The sequence below is a fragment of the Scatophagus argus genome, chromosome 7, assembly GCF_020382885.2.
Source record: "Scatophagus argus isolate fScaArg1 chromosome 7, fScaArg1.pri, whole genome shotgun sequence".
Taxonomy (NCBI): Eukaryota; Metazoa; Chordata; class Actinopteri; family Scatophagidae; genus Scatophagus; species Scatophagus argus.
In genome coordinates, this window is record NC_058499.1 from 133,237 (window position 1) to 155,523 (window position 22,287).

At 40.8% G+C, this 22,287-nt stretch overlaps 2 protein-coding genes across 5 annotated transcripts in view; one reads left to right on the top strand and one right to left on the bottom strand.

The window, feature by feature from the left end:
- lsp1a (lymphocyte specific protein 1 a) overlaps positions 1-17,301 on the top strand; it is a 29,893-nt gene extending 12,592 nt beyond the window's left edge. Inside the window, exons 6-13 of one of the 3 annotated variants that reach the window (XM_046393805.1) lie at positions 707-844; positions 2,641-2,684; positions 4,516-4,591; positions 6,339-6,470; positions 6,675-6,770; positions 11,489-11,575; positions 11,719-11,910; positions 16,801-17,301. In XM_046393805.1, coding sequence (XP_046249761.1) covers positions 707-844; positions 2,641-2,684; positions 4,516-4,591; positions 6,339-6,470; positions 6,675-6,770; positions 11,489-11,575; positions 11,719-11,910; positions 16,801-16,872 — 837 coding nt within the window. In that variant the 3' untranslated portion in view covers positions 16,873-17,301. Of the gene's footprint in view, positions 1-706; positions 845-2,640; positions 2,685-4,509; positions 4,592-6,338; positions 6,471-6,674; positions 6,771-11,488; positions 11,576-11,718; positions 11,911-16,800 lie in introns of all 3 variants that reach the window. The other 2 variants (XM_046393802.1, XM_046393806.1) reach the window with 2 other exon arrangements.
- On the bottom strand, positions 12,163-20,330 carry prr33 (proline rich 33). Of its 2 annotated transcripts, XM_046393801.1 has the most exons (4): positions 20,130-20,330; positions 19,868-19,930; positions 19,734-19,781; positions 12,163-16,446 (listed from the first exon to the last, which is right to left on the bottom strand). In XM_046393801.1, the coding sequence occupies exon 4, from the start codon at positions 16,429-16,431 to the stop codon at positions 13,468-13,470; it is 2,964 nt and encodes a 987-aa protein (XP_046249757.1). In that variant the 5' UTR covers positions 16,432-16,446; positions 19,734-19,781; positions 19,868-19,930; positions 20,130-20,330; the 3' UTR covers positions 12,163-13,467. The 2 variants fall into 2 exon arrangements, with proteins under 2 accessions (XP_046249757.1, XP_046249756.1); XM_046393800.1 differs by lacking the exon at positions 19,868-19,930.
- Between the last annotated feature and the right edge of the window lie 1,957 nt (positions 20,331-22,287).

Sequence of the window (22,287 nt, forward strand, 5' to 3'; positions counted from 1 at the left end):
TTCCACAAATTAAAGGCACACCTGTGAAGTGAAAAATATTACAGGTGACTACATCATGAAGCTCATTAAGAGAAGGCCACGGGTTTGCAGCACTGTCAACAAAGCAAGTGGTGGCTACTTTGAGTAATCTAAAACATAAAACATATTTAGTTATTTAACATTTTTTTCTTTGCTACATAATTCCATATATGTTGCTTCATATATTTGACTGATTGTAGAAAGTAGTAAAAATAAAGAAAAAACACTGAATGAGAAGGTGCGTCCAAACTTTTGACCGGTAGTGTACAACGTCGGCAATCTGCACTTTTCATTCTAAAAATGTCGAGACAAGATGTAAGGTTTTTCACAGAGTCAGAATGGTGGCATCATTTTTTAATCTATAATATATTCTTTTATATCAACAACTGAAAATGTGGTTACTTATATTGATGAACTCTTAACTTCTAGTTTTGCTTTTATAACAAATGCACAGATGTGTCTTACAGTGAAACAAACCATTTCTCTGAGAACATGTTCAGACCAAGCCAGAAGTAAAAGAGAGTCCTTCAACTTGCCTTCATGAAGTCGACACAGATCCATTTCTAACGGGCTGATAGTGCTATGATAATATGTTAGATCTATGCATTGTACATTGCAGAGTGAATGTTTTCTATAGTGTTAACAACTAATCAGAAAAGTTGATTGGTGTCTGTGACCTGACTCCCAGGAGAAGAGGATGAGGATGAAGGAGGACATAGAGAGGAGGAGAATGGAAGCAGCAGAGAGGATGAAGAACCTGAGTATGTCCAGTGTGGATGGAGATGAGATGTTCAGTCCCTTCAGTCCCAAAGTGTCCACACACAAGGTAAAGCGCACCTGCTTCAGCTCATTTGTATTCCAGGTATTTAATGATTCAGCGTTCTCACCACTGTCCAGACCAAAGACTCCAGCTGCTGAAGGCATAATCACTGATTCCTGCTCTGTGTTGTTAGCTGCCCATCCCAAAGTCCCAGCAGATGCTCTCATTAGCACAGATGTTGGATTAATGTCTTTGTTCTAACAAGATAAAAAAAATGCCCAGATGTGCTACAGGAGGTGTGAGAAGTAGTTCAGTACAACTGATGTGACTGACGTTTATTGGATTTTCAGATTTTTGAATGCAGTAAACTGTCTTACATCTTCTTTATAAGTCAGCAGAGGATTCTTCATCACTGAACGGCAGCTTCTGAGCTTGCTCCTTAGTTTCTGTTCTTAGATGATCTCCAGTGATTCTGCACTTCTTCAGTTTAAATAGTGGAATTAGTCACAAGTTTGAGACTGGCCTGTGGTTATTGAAGCTGTTAGGATTTTAAACACAACTTTGTTGATGGATTTATGAGGAGCTGTGGTAAAACTGTGCTGGATTCATATCATCAGAGAAAATAAAGGCTTTGTTGTTTATCTGGTGGACTGTTCTTCGACTCAGTCATCCATTACAGTAACAAAAACAAAATTCTTGTGAACTCAGTGATGAATAACTGTGTGTTACCTTCACAGCCGGTGGATTCGGGCTCAGTTTGTAAGTTGCATTTGTGTGTGTTTGATGCACCAGGAGAAGCTCACTAATCCTCAAGTGTGTTCGGTTTATGAATGTTGAACTCCCTCCTCACCTGGCTGTGTTCCAGCTACACTGATGGCTTCCTCACTTCACTGTTGAATACAGAGACACCAAAGTCCTGAAAAATTGTTTTTTCTTATTTTTTGCCCACATGTTAATATCTTTTGACCACAAGTTAATAATGATTAATTTAATTTTTTTATTTAATTTTTTTTATTTGGGGCCTTTAGATATTAAGTCTGTGATGTTTTGTTGATGTGCATGAAGCTGCATGCAAGTTGCTGTTTTTCTTTTTCCTCGACCACAAATAAAAGATTTGTACCTTCACAACTAAAACTCCAAATCTGACAGGTGATTCTTACCTGAAACATATGAAAAATGGAAAGTCTGTGTGCTGCTTCTTGTCCCCACTGTGTCTCAGATGCTGTTTTCCATCAGATGAAACTTGACAGGGCTTAACTCTGATCTGTAAATACTGCCGTATTTAAATTTGTAGATTTAGTCATGGCATTAAATTAAATAACTAAACATTGTTAATATTTAGTGACAAATATTTTCCACTCATTGCGACCTGCATGAATACGCACAGCTCGTATAATTGAAGCTGAGTGTTCAGCTCTGATTCTGTCCTGATGAAACAGTGATTTACTTTACAGCACTAAGTCTTTCACAGCTGCTAAAGAGACAGACAAGAGTGTCTCTGCGGACACCTTTACTCTGTGGACACCTTTGATAGTTGGCAAGACTTTTTCTTGTTCAGAATTTGACGAGGAAGTATGCAAACTTTTATTAGTAAGACAAAAGGCCAAAAGTCCAACAGGAATTATTTCGATCAGCTGACAGCAAGTTGAGAGATCAGTTTTCTGTTTTCCTCAGTGCAGTCACCCTCTCGTTCTGTTTCCATCAGGCTCGTGCCTTCAGCCTCCACTGAGCAAAACTGCTGTGATGTTTGAAGACCAGCAGACCCGGTTCTGTTTGTCTTGGACAGAACCGAGTCTGCTGGTTCGAGCAGAGTCAAACTTTGACCACAAGGTGACTTCAGATTTCTGCTGCTTCTCTTTCAGATCACAGAGAGAACAGAGTCATTGAACCGCTCACTGAAGAAAAGGTGAACATTGAAATCCTCATTGATCAGTGGTTACTGTTTTCATCCTGTATCATACATGCTGTGGAAAACGTTTGCTCCAGACTTCAGCCTGATATGCTTGGTCTTAAAGTTATCTGTTTGTGTTAAATACCCGTCCTGGAGCGATAAGTCACATGTGAAGAGGGAGTGATGGTACTGAAAGCTAATTTCAGTTATAAATAGTTCATCCTGGAGATAAACACTGCTAAAGATGGCTGGAGGTGTGGTTCTCCACCTCTCTGAGAGCATCAGCTTCCTCAGCTGATTATGACTCTGTTGAACTTCTGCAGGTGCTGTGCTGTGTTTGTTGTTGACGTGTGGACGTTATCAGCTCAGAGCAGCTCTCAGCAGGAGTGGAGTTTTATGGTTTATGTCCAAATAATCCAGGAACAGTGAAAATATACCTTTATTTTGCTATAGTTTGATCAATCATAAAGAAAAAAACAATCAGATAGTGTTCATGTTAGCAGGCGAATTAAAGTTTTTACCAATGGTTAAAGTAGGCTGCAAACAGCTCACTTCTTCCCATCAGTTCACACTTCAATCCCAACCCCAACCCTAACTCCTAAAAACCTGACCCTGACCCTGACCCTGACCCGGAGAGCAGCTGGTGGACACAGTATGGCATTTAGTGGCTGCAGAGCAGGAGTTCAGTGTTAGAGGAAAGACTGAAACTTCACAGAAACCTTCTTGATCCACAGACATGTGTTATGTGACCTCTGATGGTTTTGACTTTTAAATTTGTCAACTTAACAGTGGAAAAAAGCACATGCACAGAATTTGAGTATTTTTAATTTTAATTTTAATTTATCCACCCCACAAACATGGTTGTAAAGTTTGCAGATAACACCACCATGGAGGGTCTCATATCTAACAATGATGAGACCCACTACAGAGAAGAGGTCTGGAACCTGACACAGTGGTGTTTCAGGAATAACCTTATCCTGAGGCAGTCGTGGATCAGCGGTTAGGGTGTCGGACCTGTAACCGGTGGATCGTTGGTTTGATTCCCCGTACCGGTGTCCATGGCTGAGGTACCCTTGAGCGAGGTACCTAACCCCCACTGCTCCCCGGGCGCTGCACGTGGTCGCCCACTGCCCCGGGTTTGCTGTGTGTGTGTGCACGTCACTTGGGTGGGTTAAATGCAGAGCACGAATTTTGTTGGAGTGAGTTCCCTCCAATGACAAAATATGTCACTTTCATCTTTCATCTGAACATCAGCAAGAAAAAACGAGGTCATAGAGCCAGAGCTGTAAAAGCAATAGCCCCCCACGCACACATACACACTCACACACACACACACAAAATCACAGCATTTCATAGACTGGGACTGGCACTAAGCTGCACTTTATTTACTTTACTCTGTGTTTTATATTTTTCATAAGCCTTCTTTTTTAAAGGGTTTGTATTATTTATATGTGTGCCTTTAAGCCGGGAATCTCTGCAAAATTTCCTTATGTTCGCATAATGACAATAAAGACTCTTGATTCTTGACTCTTCAAGAGGCCGAGGGCTGAATCGAGAACCAAAAGTTCACATCAACACAAATTATTCTTAAAAGGTGAATGAAATATGGATTTTGTGCTGAAAACAGTAATAAAGAAAAAATAACATGAGTTTTAAGGAACTTCATTAAATCCCCAAGTTTCCAAAAAGACCTTTGCATGTAGCCATGAAAGACTTGGAGTGTGAGTGTGAGCCTAACGTAGACGACTCACACATAACAAACAGGTGAGATAACGTCAAGGTGCAGAGAGAAAAGGTAAGCTGGGAAAAGAGAGGCTGATATCAGTTCTGTTTGTTTCAGTAACAGCTTTAAGAAGACGCAGCCGCTTGTTCTGCTGCCAAAGATTGACGACAAGATGGAGCAGTACGCCAATGCCGTGGAGGTCAGATCACACACAACATCACCAATCACAACACATACAATAGGTGATAGTCATGTGACCAGAATCTGATCACACTAGAAAAGGTGTTCATCAATTATCCTTATTGAGGGAGGATAATGGATGAACATGAATGGTGTTTCTTCAATTTTTATATTTCACTTATATCTGATCTGAATAAAATGCAGCTGAGCTCACGCTGTTGTGTGCGTTGGTAAAAAGGAGGTGCTGTTTGGTTTATCCATCACTGTTAGGATCATTGTGGGTCTTTGTTTCTTGTAGGGTTCAACTCAAGATGATGAAAAGCAGCAATCTGCTTCATTTCAGAAGCTGAAATATCAAAACGTTTACAGGCATTTCTGAAAAATAAATGAATGAAACAGCAGCTTAGTTATCAACAGAGTCGCTGCGTAATGTTTTGATAACTGACCAATTAACCAGCTGATTGACTCACAAGTCCCTTTCACGTCTCCAACTAGTGCAGAACGCAGCAGCCAGGCTTCTCACTGGTTTTAGCAGAAAACATTATATCATCTCCATCCTAGCCTCCCTCCACTGCCTGCCAATCCGTTTCAGAATTGATTTTAAGATTTTACTGATCACTTATAAAGCACGTCTGGGTCTCAAAGTTATATTTGTTGACCCCCTATGAGCTGGCCTGAAGCCTGCGGTCCTCAGGTGGGGACCTTCTGGTCGTTCTAAAGTCGAGGTTAAAGACTAGTGACCGTGACTAGTGAGTAGTGACTAGTGTTAAAGGTAACCGGACCTTCCCTGTCTGAGCCCATCGGCTTTGGAATGACCTTCATAAGGAGGTAAGGCTTGCAAGGTCAGTAACTTCTTTTAAATCACTTCTCAAAACCCACTTCTGTGGAATGGCTTTTAGGTGATTTTGTCTTTTAATTGTCTTTTTACTGTCCCTTTTAGCTGATTGTATTTAAATTGCATAATTCCTATATTTGTCATAATTATTTTTCTATTTCATTTGCTGTTTTTTACCTTTTATGTTAAGTTTTCAACCTTGTTCAACATTTGTCTATATATATTTTTTTGAAATCCTGGGTTTTCAAAGGTGCTATATAAATTTTATTATTATTATTATTATTATGTTTTAACCTTAATACTGCTGGGTTGATTAATTTTTAAAAAAAACATGTTATGTTTTTAAAAAATCTTCATATGTTTTGTGAAATCTGGATTTGTAAAGTGAGTAAACAATAGACTGGCATAAAATGTAAATACTGAAGTAAAGTACAGATACTTCACATTGGTACTGCAGTAATGTATGCAGTAATGTAAATGTAATGAGTTACTTTCCAGCGCAGCTTTGTGCTTGGTGTGATTCAGTACAGGTACAGGTACAGGTTCAGACTAATTGTCACGTTTTTAACACCTGTAACATCGTCCAATCACACAGTTCTCACCTGCACTCACACCAGGTTTAGAGTTTAGAGTTCAGCATTGAAACATATTTGTAACATCATGTAAGTCTGAGTAAAGTCAGAGATTCTCCACAATAATAGCATTAGTGTTTGGAGTTTATCATCTCCAAGGTCAACTCATCATGTCTTCATATTCAGGTCCTTACATTACTGTTCATTAGATGTCACAGAGGTTCCAGCTGACTCTTCAGTAGCCTCAGTGAAACTCTTTGGGCAGCGATTTGTGTCATTCCCCTCTGTTTAATTGGAAGCCGGCGCTGTTCATTGACAGCATATACTAATCCAGGGTCATTGTTGCTGTTATTATGCAGAGCTCACAGGAAGTGCGGGCAGTGAAAGTATCAATGACAGACCTGCCCAGCTCACCTGAGGTTGTCACCACCAAGAAAAACCTGTTTGAGGGTAGAGAAGCCTGGAGTCCCAGCAGGGGAGCGAACTGTAAGGTGAGAAAACCCCCACAGAGCATGGACATTAAACCTGACCTGCGACTTCAGTCACTCAGCGAGTTGTAGTGCATGGTAGTCCAGCTCCTACAGACTGTCCTGGTTTTGTTTTAACCAGACTGTTTACTGAGAGCAGACTCAGAAATGCTGTGAGACAAGCTGAGTCCGTCTTCACATTTTGGCTTTTTTTTTTTTCTGAACCAGGACACTGAGGGGCTAAAGGTGGACGTGGCCGACCTGATCACCCAGTGGGTGAATGGTCCATCTGACAGCAGCAGACAGTCGTCCTGCAGACCAGCGGTGAGTCACAAACACAACAGCAACATGTCACTCTCACCCTTTATCAAGAAAATGGATGTCAATGCCAAAACCAGACTGAAGTAAAAAAATACTTTCTTTAGGTTTCACAGGATGTGCACTGATTACTTTTCAGATGAAGATTTGACACACAAAAACACAAAAGATGCTTCCCAAAATTCAGCAATAATTTCAGTTCAATTCAGTTTATTTATATAGCGCCAATTCACATCAAAACTTATCATCATGACACTTTCCAATTAGAGCAGATCCAGACCAAACTCTTTAATTAAATTGTAATACAGAGAACCCAACATTCCCCCTTGAGCAAGCACTTGGTGACAGTGAAGAGGAAAAACTGCTTTTTAGAAGGCAGAAACCTCAGAGCAGACCCCGGCTCAAGATGGGCGGCCATCGGCCTTGACCGGTTGGGTTGAGGGAGATAGATAGAGAGAGAGAGAGAGCGAGAGAGAGAGAGAGAGACAGACAGACAGACAGAGAGAGAGACAGGGAGAGAGACAGACAGAGACATGAGGGGGTGGGGGGTGAGAGATGCGTAACTGCAGTAATAATACCAGAAGTAGTAGATAATGATGATGACAATGAAGTATACAGAAAGTACTATGGTGATTATGATAGCAGTATTAGTAACAAACATAACGGTAGCAGCTGCAGCAGAGTAGTAATAGAATTAAAATAGATTATGACTAAACAGTAGTAATAGCAGTGAGTTTCAAGCAGAACCACAGCAGGAGGTCCAACCACAATCCATGAGAACCTGAGAGACCAGAAAGCACAAGGACTCCAGGGAAGAAGTTGAGTTAGTAACATGCATTAATGGGACATAAATGTGTGCAGAAGGAGAGTTAGAGGAGGAGAGAGAAGCTCAGTGCATCATGGGAGATCCCTGGCAGTCTGAGCCTATAGCAGCATAACTAGAGACCAGCCTAAATCAGCCCTAACTATAAGCTTTATCAAACAGGAAAGTTTAGAGTAGACAGGAAAGTCTACTCTTAAATGTAGAGAGGGTGTCCGACTCCTGGACTGAAACCGGAAGATGGTTTCACAGTAGAGGAGCTTGATAACTAAAGGCTCTGGTTCCCAATCTACTTTTGAGGACTCTAGGAACCACAAGTAGCCCTGCATTTTGGGAATGTAAAGCTCTGGTGGGGTAATAATAATCAACTCTTTAAGATAGGATGGTGCCTGACCGTTCAGGGCTTTATATGTGAGGAGGAGAATTTTAAAATCTATCCTGGATTTTACAGGTAGCCAATGTAGAGAAGCCAGTACAGGAGAAATATGATCTCTCATGCTGGTTCTTGTGAATAATCGTGCAGCAGTGTTCTGGATTAGCTGGAGAGTCTTTAGAGACTTATTGGGGCAACTTGATAAAAGTAAGTTACAATAATCCAGTCTGGGACTAATTTTTCTGCATCTTTCTGACTCAGAATGTGCCTAATTTTTGCAATATTGTGGAGGTGAAAGGCTGCAGTCTTTGAAATATTCGATATGTGCGAGTTAAAGGACATGTCCTGGTCAAAGATAACTCCTAGATTCTTTACAGTGGAGCTTGAGGCCAAGGCTAAGCCATCTAGAGTTGTTATATCACTGGATAATTTGTTTCTAAGGTTTTCAGGACCCAGAACAATAACTTCAGTTTTGTCTGAATTTAAAAGTAAAAAATTGCAAGTCATCCAGGTTTTTATGTCTTTAAGACATGCCTGAAGCTTGACTAGCTGATTTGTTTCTCCTGGTTTCACTGACAAGTACAATTGTGTGTCATCTGCATAACAATGAAAATCTATGGAGTGTTTTCTGATAACATCACCGATGGGGAGCATATAAAGGGTGAATAGTGTTGGCCCGAGGACAGAACCTTGGGGAACTCTGTGTGGACGATGTATCATTAACAAATTGAGATCAATCTGATACATAAGACTGAAACCAGCTTAATGCAGTTCCTTAATGCCAATTAGGTGTTCCAATCTGTGCAGTAATATAGAGTGGTCAATAGTGTCAAAGCCAGCACTAAGATCTAACAGTACAAAGACAGAAATAAGTCCCTTGTCTGATGCCAATAGGAAGTCATTTGTGACTTTGACCAATGCCGTCTCTGTGCTATGATGAGGTCTAAAGCCAGACTGAAAATTCTCAAATAAGTTATTATTATGAAGAGAGTCACATAGCTGATTGGCAACTGTTCTTTCAAGGATCTTGGAAAGAAATGGAAGGGTAGATATTGTTCTGTCAATGGGAGAAAAGCAGTATAGATAATTATCTGGTTCTACTGTTGTTCCAGTGTTTGGGCGTCGATCAGTACCAGCTGAGGTCAGCAGGTGTTGAGTTTTGTCTCTAATGTTTAAAATCTTGTCATTAAAAAAAGGTTATAAAGTCACAGGGTCACAGGGATACAAGGCTCAATAGCACTATGGCTCTCTGTCAGCCTGGCTACAGTGCTGAAGAGAAACCTGGGATTATGTTTGTTATCCTCAATTAATTTCAAGTAATAGACTGCCCCCTCAATTTGAGGGGGACTACAAATGACACTTTACAACATTAAGACTTTTGTTTAGTGTTGTAGTGTTCACTAGTATCGGGACATGATACTGAAGTAAATGACAGTAGAACTGCTTCTTTAGCCACAGCACTATCAGACAGGTATCTAGTGTAGGAGTTTTTTTGTTTGGTTTTTTTTTTTTGGTGACATGTAGTCAAATAGTACAAATTCAGAAGTTACTAAACAATGGTCATATAAAAGAGGATTTTGTTCAAAGACTATTAAATGTTTTATTTCAATGAAATATGTCAGAACAAGGTCAAGAGTGTGATTGAAGCAGTGAGCACACTGACACTGACAGAAGCCAATTGAATCTAACAGAGAGATAAATGCTGCACAAAGGCTATCATTACCATCGTCCATGTGGATGTTGAAATCACCCATAAAAATTACCTTATTAGTTTTAAGGACAAGACTTGATAGGAACTCTGAAAATTCCTGTAGAAATTCAGAGTATGAGCCAGGAGCGCGGTACACTACAACAATAAAAATTGGTTGTATTGTTTTCCAGGTAGGGTGTGAGAGACTAAGAATAAGGCTTTCGAATGAATGGTAGTTGACTTTGCAGAGAGGTGTGTAGGACTGCAACTCTGCCTCCTGGTCTCAACTCTGATTTGTCAGGGTTTTGGTTTAACCCTCTGAAGTCATGTGTAATTGTCAGTTGTTGACTATTTTTGATTCTAATTTTATATTTCAACTTAGAATTTTTTTTTATCTTGCCATTTTTGAATCATTTTTCATCAACACAACCTCACAAGTGTGATTTACTGTTGTTTTTTTCATTTTGACATACTGTATTGACACACTGGACCTAAAATCACACAAAACTCTAAAATCCGACTGGGGAAAATGCGCTGAAGTACGCTGAATGACGTGCGCTCAATGCGCTGGTGTTTACTGCGTCTTCTTGCATAAAATGCGCGCTCCAAACGCGCACCAAACGCGCACCAAACGTGATGGCAATGGTCATGAAAAAAACAGTGCGTATATTTTTTATCATAACTCGGGTTTTACTTGACATATTAACAAAATTTAAAAACTGGTATATAGTTTGAAGTGCCCACTGTCAACACAAAAAAAACGATTCAGCGAGGCTGCATCTTGCAGCTACGTCGTCTTAAAGTGGTCTTGTGATAAGGACGCGCCGGCGCGTCTGTCGACTCCTGAGGGTTAATAAGAAACTGAGTAAAATTTCTAGATATGAGAGCTGCTCCAAACAAAGTGGGATGAATGCCGTCACTCCTAATGAGACCAGGTTTTCCCCAAAAGGTCTGCCAATTATCTGCAAAGCCCACATTGTTTGCTGGACACCACCTCGACAGCCAGTGATTGAATGATGACATGCTACTAAACATGTCATCACTGGATCGGTAGGGGTCCAGAGAAAACTACGAGTCTGACATAGTTTTTGCAAACATACACACTGATTCGAAAAAAGTGAACTTATCAATGACTCCCTCTCAAAGCATCTCCTGACGCTGGCTCAGGAGCTTTTTAACACCTGAGGCCAGGGGCACCTGGTTGAACAATCAGAGAGGAAAGCAAGGACAAACAGTACAGGCCGCATGTGGGATCCTTACATTGACACTAATGTGATGAGTTCAGATGCAGCTGAAAACTTCATGTGGACAAACAATAACGCAGCTCAGCTTACAGTGTGTAGCCTGCAGTCTGCGTTCATGTACTTACAAGGTTTAAATAAATGTGATGAATGAACTGGATGAGTATCAGAGTTAGAGCAAATGTTTACAACCCACTGGAAAACGAAAACGTCATCTATCTGACATGCTACTCTGAGCGACATCTGAAACCTTCCCTGACACCAGACACCATGTGCTGGGACTATTTCTTGACAAACAACAGTGTATCCCTCTACCCAGGTGAGGTCTGTGAGCACATGTTTAAGGCATGACAATCGCAGACCTGAAACACTGAAGCTGCACAGGATCACGTCACAACTGTCATTCTACAAGAAATAGTTCCAGCAGCATAACTTTCCCTGACACTACAAACTGTGCTGCGACATTCCTGCGTAGGGCAGTGGACAGAAGCAGACGGCCAACATGACTCCAGGAAGAATGTTGAACTTTTCCTTTAAAATCCTGACGCAAACACAGAATATTATCATATTTGTGTTGATTATTTATTGACTGATTGTCAGGATGTCAAGCCTGGAGACGTGATGCAGAAAAAGAACTTGTGGGAGGTGATTGGAGACTCATCAGGACGCAATATGCAACAAGCCAAGGTGAGACACACACACACACACAGCTAAATATAACACATGAATCAGTATTGGGTTCAGTTTCTGTTTTCTTACTTGATTCTGACTCTGATGAATCTAATCCTGATTTGATGGTGAAAGTGCACAAACTTCTCGTTTCCCTTCAGGCATCAGCAACTGGTAAAAAGTTCAAGTTTGTGGTCACTGGTCACGGTAAATATGAAAAAATCTACGTGGACGACGGGGTGGGAGGAGACTTCGTCAAAGGAAATTCTGGTGAGATGACAACAGGATGTGTTGGAAGTCTCTCTGCTGAGGGTCACATGTTCATCATGGTTTTATACTGCTGGAGGTCATCAGTATGTATTTTATTTACTATAATATAACTCATGATCGGATAAGCGGTATAGAAAATATGAAAATACTCCTTACTACTCAAGTAAAAATGCTGTGTTCTGCTACTGGGTGGTAAGCTGAGGAGGAGTCATGTACGATTTGTGTTTTATTTCCTGATCAGTTTTCTCTTTGATCAGTGAATCTATTGATTCTCCATTCGAGAACAGTAAGTAAGTAATGACACTGAAATCAGCTCACCGTCAGAGTGGCTGAAATGTTCCATCAAGTCAAACTTTATTTGTTCTCATGCATCCTTCTCATGAGGAATCAATACGGCTCAAAGTCCCTTACGTAAAATTAAAAAAAACACATTAGAGTCACAGGCAGATTTAAATGCCATGCTTTGACAAGGTGCAGGCTGTAACACTCATCCGTTTGATTTTTCATTTGAAGTAATGAGAGAAATTTGTGAAATTAAGATTTTAGACAAGTTCTACTTCAGGACTGTTGGACTGAATCAATGACAAACAGTTGACATCCTGCCACCAGTTGAAATACTGTCATCAGGTTCTTGTTCGATTAGAGAGGACAAACACGTTTAGGTTTCTTAAAACTGTCTTCAATCAGAACACAAAATGGGACAATAAAAAACTCGAAGAATAAAGTTTGGATTCTGCACCATCTGTCTGTGTCTTTGACCTTTGACCCCAATGACCTCCATCACAGTTTAACAGCAACTCACAGGAGCTTTTAGCTCATCTTCAAGTCCCAGTAAAATCAAACACTTTGTTAGAAGCTGCAGCTTCAGTTTTTAAACTGCAGAAATGAGCGACACTAAACTTCACTGAATATGAATTCACTTCCCTCAACAGAGCCTTCAGACCTTCAACATCCACCAGGATGCTCTGAAAATGCTGTTTCATTCTGACTTTAAGAACGTTTGATCATAAAAGATGACAAACTACAGCCTAAAAACATCAAGTCACTCTCCACACAATCATTCATCTCACCCTGAGGAAAGTAGCACCATCTTGAATGGAACTGGATCATCTGAGTGAAACAGAATTGTCACAAATGATTTGTCTTAAAATCATAAAGTGTTAAATTCTGTCCATACAAATATTTTTATCAAATATGTTATGTTTAATTATCTTTTTATTATAAATAATAATAATACAGTCTCCGTTTCAAAATTTTCTTTACAGTAAGCACATTTCTCCAGATCCAGAACTTCTGTGTTTACTGTGAACCTGTGATTAAAAAAACAAGTGAGAAGCTCTGAAATGACTTCAAATATGAACACTTTAATCTGATGTGACGTCTGGATGATTTTAAGACAAATGTAGCTCTTTCTGCTCCAACACTGGCCAGTCACACAAAGGCAACACAAAGCATTTGTCAAGTATAAAGTTCAGGTTGACTTTTCTATAACACAAACTATGTTCATTTAACAAGAGACTAAGAACTCAGACCTGTACATTAGTTCTGTTGCTAACATTTCTGCTCCTGTACATGAAACATAAAACATTTTCCTTTACATTTTTTTCTTTACCCTTTGTTTCTATATATATTGTAATAGCTTAAGTAGCAGCAAACCCTCTTGCCTTTCTGTTAAAGTCTTTTGGATCCTCATCTTTACCTTTCCGCCCGATAAGACCCATTTCAAAAACTGTTGAAATTTTTGTCACTGGCCTTGACGCTGCCTCTTTAAGCTTTTTGGCATCAAACTTTGGACTAAAGAGCAGCACGGGCAGCCGGTATGCAAATGAAGGTATCTCTTTCAGCTCGTACTTTTCCTCTTTCTCCTTCTCCTCCTCATTTTTGTTTAACTCGATCTGATGCATGATGTTCTCTTTAGTGGAAAACATTTGGAAGAGGACGGCGTCCCACATCTTTGTTGCCTTGGGGGCGTCTTTAGTTTGGTTCTCATCTTGAGTGCCAGGCTGGTCTCTGGCTTTTTCATCTGCCTTTTTCACCCCACTCTGGTCCTGCTCAGTGGCCTCCATCTGGCTGCCTGTCTCTGGAAATTTGGGCTCCTCCTGCTCCACCACCATATGTTTCTTGAGCCGAGACCAACCACTCACTTTAGATTTCATCCCCTTTGGTTTCTGTACCGCTTTAAGAGGGGGCTCAGCTGATAAGGGTTCATCAGCTTCATTTTCCTCAGGAGCATATTTCGCTGACTCCTTATCTTTTCCTTTATTTTCATGTCCTGTTGACATCTTGATGAGCAAGGCAGGTGCAGCAGTGTTTGGCTTTGAGCCTTGCTCTTTCATCTTGGAAGTGGTAGGTTCTGCTAGCTTTTTCTGATCTGAGACGACAGATTTTGTTTCAGTTTCTGATTTCTGCTCAGCAGTTGGGGCTTTATCTTTGCCTAAAAGTTTTCTTACTGCCTTCAGAGGATCCTTTTCTTCACCTTTGGGCAGAGGATGCTTAACATCAGCTGTTGTTTCCACTTTCTGCTTCTCAGGAGTTTTCTCCTGTTGTACTGTTGGAGGTTTAGCTTTCCGTGTTTCTTGAATTACAGTTGTTTGTTGTCTCTCTGGAATTTTAATGGATACCATGTTAATCTCTTGTGTTACTGTTGTTCCTGAAGTGTCAGATGCTTGTGAAACAATAATCATAGGAACCGTGGGGGTGGCAGCAACCTTCTCATCTCTCAGATGGGCTTTATATGTGTCTTTGGGGATTTCATTGACTGTTGACATCTCAGCTTCTGACTGTCCTTTCACAGATGGTTCTTTGATGGGTGTTTTACATTCCATCGACTCCTCTTTTGGAACTTTAACCTCCTCTTCAGTTTGTGTCTTAGAACTGGAGAAACCAAATGCTGGAGAGTAAGTTCTGATTCCGCCATAAGCAGTATATTCAGCTGGTGTCAATCCTCGGTAGCTAGACTTGGATTTTTGAGGCACTTGGGTTGGAGTTTTAGGTCTCTGAAAGGCTGTTGGTGATGTCCCATGTGTAGGTGTCTTTGGTCTTTTATAACCAGGTGATGTGGTCATAAGTCGAGATGCCTCATATGTTGGAGTATTAGGCCTCTGATAGGCAGGACAGGTCACTACTGGTGTTATTGGCTCAGATGAAGGAGGCTTAGAGAGGCTGTGAATGGCAGCTGGAGTAATTTGTATCTTTTCTCTGGTCAGATCAGGCTCTGATTTAGACTTTGTGATACTTTTTTGGATTGGTTTAGCTGCAGGTTTCATGTATGAATGTATGTCACCATTCAGTATTGTTTCAGTAGGTTTAGGCTCTGTTCTCTTCACAGTTTGGGAAACAGACAAACTGCTCACAGCAGAAACTGTTTTGGGCGTTCTTGACTTCTCTGGCTCTACTGTGATCGGTGACACTGCAAATAAGAGAGGATTGGGTCGTGAGATTTCAAATACGGGTGTTGAAGCCCGAGTTATATAGTATGCTGGGGTTTTAGGCCGTCCAGCTGAAGTTCTTGATGTCTGGAACTCATATGTTGGTGTTTTAACTCGGATTTCAGATGTTGGAGTGACTCTTTTGATTTCAGGTGTTGGGGTTGGGGTTGTGTTGTCTGCAGTAGGTGTAGTACCTCTTTTAGTTTCCAAAGTTGGTGTTTTTCTTTGGGGGTCTGTGCCTAAAGAAGGAAGCTGAAATGAATCTTGAGGTGTTTCTGTTGTTCTACTTTGAGTCACTGTGCTACCAATGGCAGTTAATCCAGCTGAGTCATACACTGGTGGGGTCCTGGATGTCTCATAGTATGATGTGCTTGCCGTGTACATCCTAATTTGAGGGACATCAAACATTGGTTTTGGGGATCTTGAAGGTTCAGTTGCTTTGAACGTTGGACGTGGACTTTTGGATTTGACGAGTGGAGTCAGCACTGTCAGAGGACGAATCAATGCTTGTCTGCCTGTTGCTGGATAAGAAGACAAACTTGTACTTGTGGGTTTTGTCTCTGGTGTTTCCTCAGCTGCAGCAGATCCAAGACCAACATGAATTTCAGAAAGTGCCTTTTTCACTTCGGCAGTTGGTATTGTTGCCTCAGGTGTCGGAGAAGTGAGCAGAGATACTTTTGGTACTGCCACCTGGGCAACTGACCCCAGAGCTGGTGAGGGTCCAGAAAGGTCAGTTGGTGCAGAATATGAAGAAACTGTGGTAATATGATGCGAGTAAGAGTATGACGGCATTGCCACTGTCTGAGGAGAGAATCTTGCTGCTCTGCCATAAGCTGCACGCTGTGGGTAAGGGGATGCCACATGTTGATACAGTGGTCTGACGGTGAACCGTGGAGGCTGCTGGACACTGTATAGGTTGAACGGTGTCTCTGGTGTCCTGGGAGGGGTGGAGTGTTCACTGTGTTCGAGGTCAGGGCTTGCTTCATTCACAGGGGAAAGGCTGGAACGGAAAGGCGCAGCAGACTGAGAGGCCTGAGCGGAGGCCTTTTTCTTGGCGGTTCTCTTGAGGAGCTTCTGAAGTTTAACGTTGTCCTTTCCAGGCTTGGGCAGCAGGGGTGGGGGATACTGCTGGGAAAGCAGGCCCAGCTGGGTGACAGTACTGTAAGCAACAGCCATGAGCACTTCAGCACCCTGTGGAGAATAAAATCAAGATAAGTTCAAGGAGATTCATAAGAAGCCATGATGATCAGACCATTGTGTAAACCATGAAGCACAGGCTGAATTTTCTGACTGACTGAGACTAGAACTCTGGATGTGTTTTTTGTCTGGGAATGTCACAGGAGACATAGTTTTAAGTACAAGTGGATCCTCTTTTTGTTCCATTTAGGTATTTTGATTTAGATTCAATTGATTGTAAAAACAATACTGTAGTTCAACCTAAAGTGATCAAACTTTCCAAAATCAATGAAGTAATAAAGTAAAGTAATAAGCAATAAAGCCAACTGAACAGCAACATTTAACATTTTCTTTTTGTATCTTTTGCAGATTTATATCACGACTACTGAGCAGCCATCATTTCTTCAGCTACTTTCCGTCTTGATTTCCAATACAGGCTGAATATGTCATTTACATCCAATGAATCACTTTTCTGATTCTCAGTTGGACAACTACAAACCAGCAGTCCAGAAGATTTGATCATCAGATGTTTTTGTCCTTGTATTTTCTGACATTCTGTTTCTCTCATTATGTATATATCTGAGTGTGAGCTTTAATGTTGTTGTCTTATTCTCCACTATAGTATTTAGGCAAATCCTTCCTTATGTTGATCCTTGTATGATGGTGTGTAGGGAAACTCAGGTTTTCTGGCCTCTGTTACATTTCAGTTTCCTTTATAAAGACAGCTGATCTACACAGACTCTTTTTCCAGTGTGTTTTTATCAGATCTGCCTCTGTACTACAGCAGACTCTGTACTACTTTAACATCCATTTACTGAGACTGTATGTGTTTGTAACCCTTTTTCTGAAATAAATTAAACTGATTTTCTACTTTTGCAGTGCTCTTCCTTTTTTATTTTATTCACTGTCAAAACACATCATTTTGTGTGAGGTGTTCATGGATGATGTCAATCTGTCTTCTCTGGTCCAGATCGAAGCTACATTTCCATGAAGTTGTGAGTGATTCATTGTCCCCAGATGATAGTAACACGTTTTACATCTTCCTGTTGAGCTAGTGTCAGAGGCCAAGAGTTTCTCTTCTGCACAAGAAATATCAAAATCTTACAAGCAGGTTGCCATGAAGTTACCTGTAATGTTTTAACTCCTGCAAGTGGAGTTAAAACATTACAGGAGTAAAAACATTAAGATTACCAAAGAAGAACAATGTACTGCATTTATCATTTCATTTCGTGTTGCTGTATAAAAATCCTTTGAAGCTAAGACACAATATAATAACAAGATTATAACAAATCTGAGAGAAGTTGAGCCTACAGTAGAACCTATAATCTCCCATTATTATATAATCATATATATTATCATATCATATCATTTGAGTTAACAAGGTTTTCACACACATGCTTTGTTGTGTTCATGCAACCCGAAATCAAGCTAACAAATCAACAGGAGAATGGAGCTGAACTCCTACTGCATGATGCTGCTGCCTCACAGCTGATCCTGGATGCTTTTACTTTGCCTAATTTTAGTTTGTAGGCAGAAAGGACAGCAGCCAATCACCTGCTTGGCTTTTTTAGGACACCTTCCACATAATAGGCTGCATCACTTTCCAGAAAACAATGAATCAGAATGCTGTGATGCAGGTCAGTGGGAAAGCATCACAAAAAAATTCTACAAAACATGACTGTTAATGTTAATGTCTGCCAATTTTCTCCAACAAAATGAGCCAATGTTTTTATGTTGGAAGTTTTTAGAGCCTTTAGAGCTGCTGTTGTCAGCACTTTGTCAGACGTTTAGCTGGTGTGAGTGATTCACTTATGATCCCTTCTCAAAATGCAAATAATAATGACACTAAGGTTTAATTCTGGGTGACAGTATCCAACAAATAGTAAGAAAATGTCAATTTGTGACCTTAAATTTATGTGTCTCCATTTGTTTAAAAGTTGAAAGTTACAATCAAGTCCCATAAAGGCTGTAAGTTCTTATTACAGTAAACTAAAAAAATTTACCAGAAGAACATACTGGTGATTTGTCCTGGTGCTACAAGAAAGGTCATGGGATTATTAAAGTCAAAAGAGTTCATCATCTGGGGAGCTGGAATATAGAGAGTCTGGAGGCAACCTGCTCATTTGTATTTTGATGTTTCTTGTGTCATTGGAAAATTGGAAAATGTATTGAGGAAAGGACACGGAGGTCAACAAAATGATGAGAATTCATCCACTGGAGACGATGAGCATCCACAACATATTTAATGAAAAGCTGGTATGTGCTTGATCATATTTCCTGCACGGAAGAAAGAAAAATGATCCAGATGGTGGTGCTAGAGAAAACACCAGATCAGGAAAAATATGAAGAGTTAAGAGTTAATTCATCCAGTGAGTGTTTTGTGAGATAATTCATTCCAAATTGAAGTGGCCAGCATGTCCACCCTCAGGTTCCTCAGTGGATCTGATGCTTGTGTGTTTTTTGCCAGATCTTTGTTTCAAGCTCAGAGAACTCTGACGACACAGCAACATGTTGTCCTCTTTGTGTGTCTCAGGCTAAACTTTACACAGCCCGAGTGTAGCTTCATCACTTCAGATTCCTCTCATGTCTCCCCCCACATGATGTGTATGTGTATACAGAAACTGCTGAAAGGTGAAAGTGAATGCGCAGCATCTGTGTTCATGACATCACAGCCAGAAGACACTGGATAGGATAGAGCGTCATAAATATATGGCCCCTGAGATGACCCAATCACACAAGAGGACTGGAATTAACATAGAAGGATGAAGAAATGAGTTTGGAGGACTTTTTTATTCTTCTGTTTTGTTTTGTTTTTAATTTCTAATCCTTTCTCTACTGCATCACATTAAATAATAACATTGCTTTAAATTAAAATAAGACTCAGATAAGTATATTTTCACACTATTTATAAGGTCTGAGGCACAAATGAAAGACCATTAACATCTGTACAAAAACAGCACAGTGTGTGTCACCTCAGTGCAATGTAGGCCAGCGGAGCTGCTTGAGTTTTAAAGCCCCCTATCCCGCCCACATCCCTCCCTGAACCTGCTGCCCGCCTGACACATGAGAGCTTGATCCTCCTTTTAAGGCTCTGGTAGGTTCGGCATTTGGAGCGCCTTCAGGATGCAAGTTCAAAAGAGGAAAGGGTAAGAATAGAAGTGTAATAAAAGCCAGGCTTGTCGACAATTGCCTCCTTATGTAAATGAATCCACCCCAAAAAGTAATTTACCTCAAGTGAAGTTATGAGGCTTCACACACAAATACAGCAAACACTGAGGTTAGATGAAAAAGAAGAAACATACCAGGTAAAAACTTGTTGCTGATGTTCAGAGAGCACCTGACAGGTTCCCCTTGACAGAACACAAGAGAACATCTCATTCAATGTAAAATACCAAACTTGAATTCACAATGACACAACAGGAAGATTACAACTCACAGCTAAAATGTGATCATTGTTTGGTAATGCTTCATAAATGACAGGGCAGACTGTGTTTCAAAGCTGCAGAGAAAACAGCACGAGGCTGCAGCCCTGTCAGTCCTTTAATGTTGCAGTAAGGACAACAAGAAAACATTCTGAGCTCTGAAACATCTCTGGCTGCAGAGGTGGGGGGTTCTGCATTTGACAGCAGCTGCCTCCCTAACAGCCAAAAGCTTCCCTGCTCTCTGGACAATAAAAGGTGTAATCATGGTATGTTTACCTGTGCGACTGCTGCTTGGGGGGCGGCCGGCCGGCTGCTGCCTGCTTGTCCCAGCCTGGAGTGTCAGAGCGGCAGGTTCATGTTGAGACCAAGTCGACCCCCCTTCCTACAAATGGAAGGACCAGACGCCATGGCAGTCCAAAAATAAATCCTGAGCCCTATGTGACAGCAGCGTTGTGGTGACAGCAGAGCGAGGCGAGGCGCAGCATGGAGAGGCCACAGGACCTTAGGTTTCACCCTCCCAGGGCTCTAAAAGTGGGGACTGAGAGCCACCCAGGGATCCCTCAAAGATGTACTGGGGAGCCGGCAGGGGGCTCCACATCATGCTCAGAACAATGAAATACATTGATACAATTTAAAATATAAAAAATTTACGGGTTCTTGGTGTATAGGTTTTTGAGGGGTTCTTGCACCCATACAGGTGAATTTGAAACGCTCAGGATGGTGATCCTTTAAGAAGTTCCAAAGTTATTTGTGTGGGTTCTCAGTATTGTTGGTGGTCCTGTTGATTGGGAACTTTACGAGATTTGGTTTTCTTATTGAATTCCATTTGAAGTCCCAGAGAGAGTAGCCGGTATCACCGATGTGATTCTAAAAGTTAAAGAGGTTTGAGTGCTGTGTTGACACTCTAAGGGGTGGAGGGGTCATGGCTGGCTAGCTGAGGGTTAAAATTGTCAATATAGCATCATGTCTGTTTAGGTTATATCACACAGAAGGACTTGTCTTTGGCAGATATGAGTTCAGTTGTAATCACGACTTGTAACCCAATTTCCCCCAGGGATCAATACAATATTTTGATTCTGCCCCCCACCCCCCACTCCCCAATTAGCCAGCTGATGTGCCCTTGAGCAAGGCACTTAACCCCCCAATATGCTCCCCGGGCGCTTGATGCTGCCCACTGCTGCTGTGTGTGTTTCACTGCATGTAATTTGCCGGGTGTTGAATGTGTGTGTTCAACTAAGGATGGGTCAAATGCAGAAGATGAATTCAGTGTGTGTATGTAAAAATATATATACTGCTAATAAAGTGATTCTTCTTCTTCTTTTACAACCTGTAATCGGGATAACTCTAATATGACCTAAAAGCAGCATAAAAGTCATGGTCACCTTAGTCACCTTAGAGCTTCAGTTCTGCTGGGGTTTTCATTGTTCCTCAGAGGGGGGAGTCGTAATGCTGTACTATGTTCATGCCAGATCAGAGTTACTGTGATTATTTCAAGAAGAACTCTTTGAGGGGTTTCAGGAGTGTCTTTATGAAGTGTTAAGGTTGTGGTTCCAGGAGTGCAGGAAAGCTAAGTGGGTCTATTCAAAAGAAGAACTTTATGGTGCTGCTAGCTGCAGTATTAGTGAATTAACAGGGGTTTGTGATGGTATCACAGTCTTCTTAATTGGAGTATTTGAGGTCTCTTGAGGTGTCAAGGTTGCTTCTGGGGTTACCAGGAGTTCTTGAAAAGACTGTTGAGAATATTGTTTTCTTTTCTACAAAATGCTTAAATTTGGCACATTTAATTTGATCATTTGGTATTTCACATGAAACTCTTTCTTTTAGACAATACACCCTGAAACACAGGTCAGCTCAACTGTAACCACAATCAACAACAAAATAACAGGAGACCTGAAGTTTGTCTTTCTGTGGCATGGAAAAATTTGACCCTCCATATGTGGGTGACCAACAGTTGTTTATTCTGTCATTGTAGCACCCTCTGGAGGAAATGAGCAGATCAGTCAGGATCCCTGACGTGATTGAAACTGACATTCATATCATCTACCATCTTATAAATTAAGCCAAGGAGTTTGCTCAGTGATTCATGCTGCAACTTGTCTAGACTTAGAGCTAAACTAGACATTAGCAACAGATCAGTATCTGATGTGATCCCAAAGAGGATTTCTGTAAGGAAATCAAAATACATGCCAATATTCACAATCACTTCACTTTTAATTAAATGTACCTCATTTCAATACATCCTTAAAAAAGAGACTATTTCTAAATTTTCAACTGGTCATGAAGAAAGGACAAACATTCTTTGGATAGACTTACATACATGTTACATAACCATGCAGCTCACAGTGTGAGGAATGTTCACATTTCTATGAAACATTTCTTTTATGACAGTTTGAGCATCTTTTTCCTTTAATTTAGCCTAAAATGAGGAACTACA